Source organism: Microtus ochrogaster, chromosome 6 (genome assembly GCF_000317375.1).
Source record: "Microtus ochrogaster isolate Prairie Vole_2 chromosome 6, MicOch1.0, whole genome shotgun sequence".
NCBI lineage: Eukaryota > Metazoa > Chordata > Mammalia > Rodentia > Cricetidae > Microtus > Microtus ochrogaster.
The window spans coordinates 78,141,251-78,147,061 of NC_022013.1; the positions used below are offsets into that span (position 1 = coordinate 78,141,251).

A 5,811-nucleotide genomic window follows, 5' to 3' on the forward strand; every position below is an offset into this window, starting at 1 on the left:
GGCATACACACAGACAGATATTGTATGCATAATAAATAAATATAAAAAAAATAAAAAAAATAAAAAAGAGCAATCCAGATTCGAATCTCAGCCTGCCAGGTTATATAACCCACACTCTTCCACTCTGACAGAGACCCTCTGCAGCAGGGTGCAAAGAATAACAGAATACAGACAAACCTGGGGCCCAAAGAGAGTAAATTGCTATTCCAGGCCATCCAGGAAAGAGGTTGTCCTGAGCCTGGTCAGGGAACAGATAAGAACGGGAGAAAGAGCAGTGGGAGCAGTGGGAGATGTGGATGCAGCTGGAGATACCTGTCTAGGGAGCTCTAGAAACATCACGTAAACCAAGGTGACTAGTATTGCAGAAAGCAAGTGTCTCTCCTTAAGAGTGGAGGTTTAAGCCTTAGAGCGACAAAGAACTCCAAGAGAGGAGCCTAGGGACAGAAACCTGTTTTCCAGACATAGCCACACTGGCACCTCCAAGGCAGGAGGAGGATGGGAGGAGGAAGAGGGCCAAATTAGGGAGTCCCAGTGGGGACACAGCCAGCTCCAAGGCTGATGGACAGGCTAGCAGACAGCTGCAAGGCGCCTGCTGGCGACAGAGGATTATCAGACCTCAGGAGCCTTCACAAGCCCTCTGAACAGCATCTCAGCAGGTGCAGGGAACCCGTGGAGGCCGAAGCCAGAAGTGCAGACTTCCAGAGAACCCAGGAGAAGAGAAACTCTGGGAAACACAGAGCCTCCAGTCAAGGGCAGAGTGGAGAAGGCTGAGACCAAGGGGCTCGGGAGGAGGGGAGGGAACAGCAGGAGAGCCCGCCTCAGGAAGAAGACAGTGGGTTCCTCATGGAGGTGGGAGGTTTCTGGCTGGGTTGGAAGGAGTGCAGCTTGGCTGTGAGGGAAGAAAAGGCTGCGGGGAGATTCCCGAGGTGCTCTGAATTGGCAAGGAGGGGGGAATCTGACTAGGCACAGGCTGTGGAAACGAGAGCTGCCCTCTGGGCTGTCAGGGGCACAGAGGACCCTACCTGCACATCTGAGTGCACAGCACAGGGCTGGGCAGCACAGGTGCACACTGCCTCTGCTAGAACATCACAGTCAGCTGCCTGCAGCAGGCACTCATATGCAAAATGTGCCTGGGACTAGAGTTTCTGTCACGACTAAGGGTGTTTTCACTTTTATTTCCAGGTCTTCCATTCCACTTCCTCCTGAGACAGGGCTTGCCAGAGACCACACATAGAAATTCCTCAAGCACTGTTTTCTTAGCAAAGCAACAACACAGAAGTGCTGGCCCAGGCCTGGTAGTGGTGCAGGTGTCCCCGCCCTTGGGATTCCTCTTCTGCCCCGTGGACTGAGTCACCGCTCCCTGTCCCTAACACGCTGTAGGCATTCCACCTGCTAGCCCTCCCAGCCTGACCATAGCTCCCGCCCAGAAGAACCCTGGGAAAGCTACAGCCAGGACACAGGAAGCTTAGAGTCTGTATCTGTCCCTGTGTCTCCTTCCTCTCGTTTGTTAAGTCTTTAAACCTGCAGTTTGGGGCTAATATCTGGCTGGTTCTCCCATCACCCCCTGTCTGAAGAATCTTGGCTTCTAGTCAACGTATAATGGCAAGAAGGCAGGGGCTGAGTCAGAAGACTTAGGCTTGGGTCCTGCCCACTTCCACGACTGTGAGATTTTTCTCATCACTTCTAAGAGGAGTGGAAGAAAAAAAGCACCTGCCTCTCCCTAGTCTGATATGACTGGTTATTAATAACCTGCATTTGATTCCTGAGATCTAATCATCACTAGCACCTGTCCGTCCTCAGTAGCTGGGTGACACACCCCGGAGAAACTGAGTGTGGCACAGCCAACGTCTTTTTAGGCTAACCACTGCCAGACACAGGTCCTGCCCCAGGCACTCGGTTGCTGGAGTGGGCAGAGTGGGTTTGTTCACACAGCAGGAGGTGTCTCTCTAGCAAGATGTTGCCCACACTGCTGGTAACAGATATCCCAGGGACTTAATGGGAATCTAGGCCCTCTTGCTGACCCGTCAGACTAAACAGGAGGGAGGCAGATGCGGCTCTCTGAGAAATCAAGGTGACGGTCCTGAAGCAGAAACCGCAGAGTCCCACGCCCGGCAGCTCAGGGGTTGTTGACACAGGATGCTTCCCCTCACCATCTGAGGGCTGTGGAAAGCTGCCCTGACTCACAGGGTGTCGTGGGAGACAAGTGACATGAGCCATGGGCAAATGGGTTTGAAAGGGACAGCTCCACTCACATCCAGTGACTCCTTTTTCTTCCAGATCCCCTCAGCAAAGTGGAGATTATACCTACCTACATAAGGCTCCTGTCTCCCACTGGTCGAATGGGATTGACTCAGAGGCCTTGGCTCCCCTGACTTGCAAGTCACCCCTGAGACACCCCAGACGTGAAAGCTCCTACTCCCAGTGGCTGGGCCCCTATGTCATCCACCCACGTCCACGGGTTCTCCACTGACGTTGGCCATGCCTCTCCCACACCACAGGCCCCAGCCAGGGACCCTGAGAAAGTCATAGCCCCTTTCTACAAGCTATCGCTCCAGTCCAGGACCTGGGGATGGCCCAACCTGGACTCACCACATGAACAAAAGCTCGGCATTTCCGACCTTCATCTCCCATTCATCTTTCCTGCTGTAATTTTTGCTTTTGTTCAAATCAGTCGTCCAAGGAAGGTTTGCACTCAGACCCTCAGTGGGGCCACACTCCTGGCTATGGGCTGTGAAGCAAGTCAGGCAGTGGCCAATGGACTGGAGAGCTCTTACGAACCTGGCCTTTTGCTGCCCAAAATTATCTCACACAAACCCAGAAAGCTCTATTTTCAGAAATGCTTTAACCGATTTCTTTGCATTTTAAGTCTTCCCGAACACTTCAAACATTTAAAAAATGCATATATTCCTGGAAAAAGGAACCATCCTTTTCCGCCCTACTCCAATTTTCGCACCGCACCTATGCTCAATATTTACTGCAACAAGCTGGTGGCCGTATGCTTTTCTCACAAGCTATGGAGGGTTGTGGAGAAGGGAGCTTCTCCTCGTTTCACAGACCTCAGCCCACAGCTGAACTCCGACCAGCCCAGTGCCTGCAGCAGCGAGATACAGAGAGTGCTCAAAGTAAATTTGAAATAGCCAAATATGGAAAGTCAGCAGGACGGAGTGAAAAGGCTGAGGAAAAAAAGAAGCAAACCTAGAGGGACCCGCAAGGAGTCCTCAGAACCGTCAGACCCTACAGCTGGGTGGCAAGGGGGTCAAGCAGTGGTGTGAAAAAAAAACTGTCTCTGCCCACGCTGCTGGGTGCTCACCTCCACCGCCTGGGTCTGCTCAAATCTAGAACTCACCTTCTGGAAAGTCGGGCGCTATCTCCAAACATGCACGCACTATAGCACCGGTGCAGGTCTTCGTCCCTGGCATTAAGTTCACGTTAACGGGTTCCGCTTGCCCAATGCCGGGGTGGGGGTGGGGGTCGGCCAGTGCGGGTGTCCCGGGTCGCCTCAGTCCCCCCGCCAGCCTATCACATATGCCTTCGGCTCGCCGTCCAGAGCTGCTTTCGGTTTTAGGGTAGCTGGCACGGTCGGCTCACCGGGCCTTCGCCACCAGCGGGACTCAGCCGCTGGCACCGGGCAGCTTCGCCTTAGAGGCTGGAGCCGTCCAGCCCCAGAAGCGGCCTCAGGGAGGGGCGGGGCCGAGGATGGGGGCGTGGTTTTGGCGTACTGGGTTGAGGGGCGTGGTCACGACCCCCAAGAGGCGGGGCGAGAGGGCCTGGAGGTGGCCCGGAACTCCTGCGAGCTAGGAGGCTGAGTCACCCACACCCTTGAAGCCTAGCCTTCTCTTTTTAGGACCTTCGGTACCTCACGTGCCTTTGAACTGTAAGTATTTTGCTTTTCAATAAGCCTCGTTCCTGCCCACCTCCCCCCAAACCTGTTTGTTCTGGAGCAGAAGCGCCCGACTCAAATCACTTCTTTCCGGAGCTTCCTCCAGAGCAGTACAAATCCACCGCCAGCCCTCATCCTGCTGTTAGCCTAACGTTAGCAGTCTCTGAGAGTCCTAATTAGAGTTCTTCAGTCAAAAGCTCCCCAGACAGCTCTCCTGGTCTGCCGAGCCACCTGGTGCCTGACCTCTAGAGGTGACTCAGATGATATACCCAAGGGAGGCGGTGGCGGGGAGGAGGCAGAAATCTTTAATAAATAAATAAATTAAAAAAAAAACCAATTTTGATCCTGGCCTCCCAACTGCTAAACACATTCGCCCCACACAATCACAGCAATTTCAGCCTATATGAATGAAATGAGATAGCATCCCAAGTCAGCTAACTGCGGGAAGTACTTAGCCATCCCGAGTGTCAGTTGCCCATTGACAAGGTACTAGGTGCCTTGGAGTGAACACAGGTGTGCATTGGAGCTGGGTAGCAGCTTTGAGGAGTAGATATGGAGTCTGGAGGAGTAGCCAACAGGAATCGGAAGTCCACATGCAAACCTTTGGTTAGCAAGAGTAGACACTCAGTGGGGAAGATGGCCTGTGGGTTTGCTTTGGCACTAGGGATCAGCTTGTTCTTGAGAGAGCCCAAGTCCTCCTCCCAGTCTCTCCACACAGCACATCTATTGCTCTGAATTCCATCTCCCCTCACACTACTGCAAGGCGACACAACCCATATATTGATCCTGTCTTCGTTAGGGTTCTGTTGCTGTGAAGAGACACCATGACCACGACAACTCTTAAAGGAAAACATTTAATTGGGGCTGGCTTACAGTTCAGAGGTTTAGTCCATTATCTTTATGGCAGAAGGCAAGGCAGCATGCAGACAGACATGGTGCTGGAGAGGGAGCTGAGAGTTCTTATACCTTGATCCAAAGGCGACAGGAAGTGAACTGTGTCCCTGAGCATGTCACACCTCTTAATAGCGCTACTCCCTTTGGGGGCCATTTTCCTTCAAACCACCACAGATGTCTGGTATGAAAAATACAGCTAGGCTGGGTCACTGACACTATGCTCAGCTATGATTTCCTGGTCTCTTTTCACTGACTGAATGAAGTAATCTCCAAAATGAGACCCAAGGTTTTGATATGGTGAAATCCCAAGCTGGAGAGAATACATTTTCATCAAATGGTGGCCACCAGACTCCATAGACAGGTCTAAATAAGGACACATAAGACTTTTTGGTGGGGTTGGAGGCATGGAACACACTTAATTTTTTTTTTTTTGTCTGAATGGAAGTCTGTAACCTTGTGTGTCCCTGGTGCTCACGGAGGTCAGAAGAATGAACTGGAGTTACAGATAGCTGTGAACTACCATGTGGGTGTTGTGATTGAACCCAGGTCCTCTGGAAGAGCAGCCAGTGTTCATAATGCTGACATGGTGGCCATCAGACGTGGAGGCTAAGTTCCCAGTTCCCAATGTTGATCCCCGTGTCATGGGCAGGATGACTAAGAGAGCAAACACAGAACCCAGGGTACAGCCCAGATGGAAGGTCATGTGACCTCTCCTAAAAATATTTGATGGTGGCTGGGCATGTAGGCTCATGCCCATAATCTCATCTCTTGGAAGACGAAGGCAGGATTGCTGAGTTCAGTGGCATCCTGGGCTACATCAAGACTTGTCGGTTGGGGGCACAGAAGTCCTTGTACCCAGAATACCAGGGAAAATAGAAATGTTAGACATGCAGAGATCTTTCTTTGAAGGAGAAAAGACTTGTTTTATGTCCAGAAAGGTAGGAGTAGTTATTATTAATGATCTGGTCATCTTTCTGCTATCTGTAGTCAGAGCTCACCCACCCTGTGCTGTAGAGACAGAGCTCACCCACCCTGTG

General features: G+C 51.9%; 1 protein-coding gene across 1 annotated transcript in view; it reads right to left on the reverse strand.

Annotated features, from left to right (window-relative positions):
• The window catches only part of Traf5 (TNF receptor associated factor 5), a 43,482-nt gene extending 39,857 nt beyond the window's left edge, over positions 1-3,625 (reverse strand). Inside the window, exon 1 of the mRNA XM_005348892.3 lies at positions 3,347-3,625. Coding sequence (XP_005348949.2) covers positions 3,347-3,378 — 32 coding nt within the window. The 5' untranslated portion in view covers positions 3,379-3,625. The remainder of the gene's footprint in view (positions 1-3,346) is intronic.
• Positions 3,626-5,811: the final 2,186 nt, after the last annotated feature.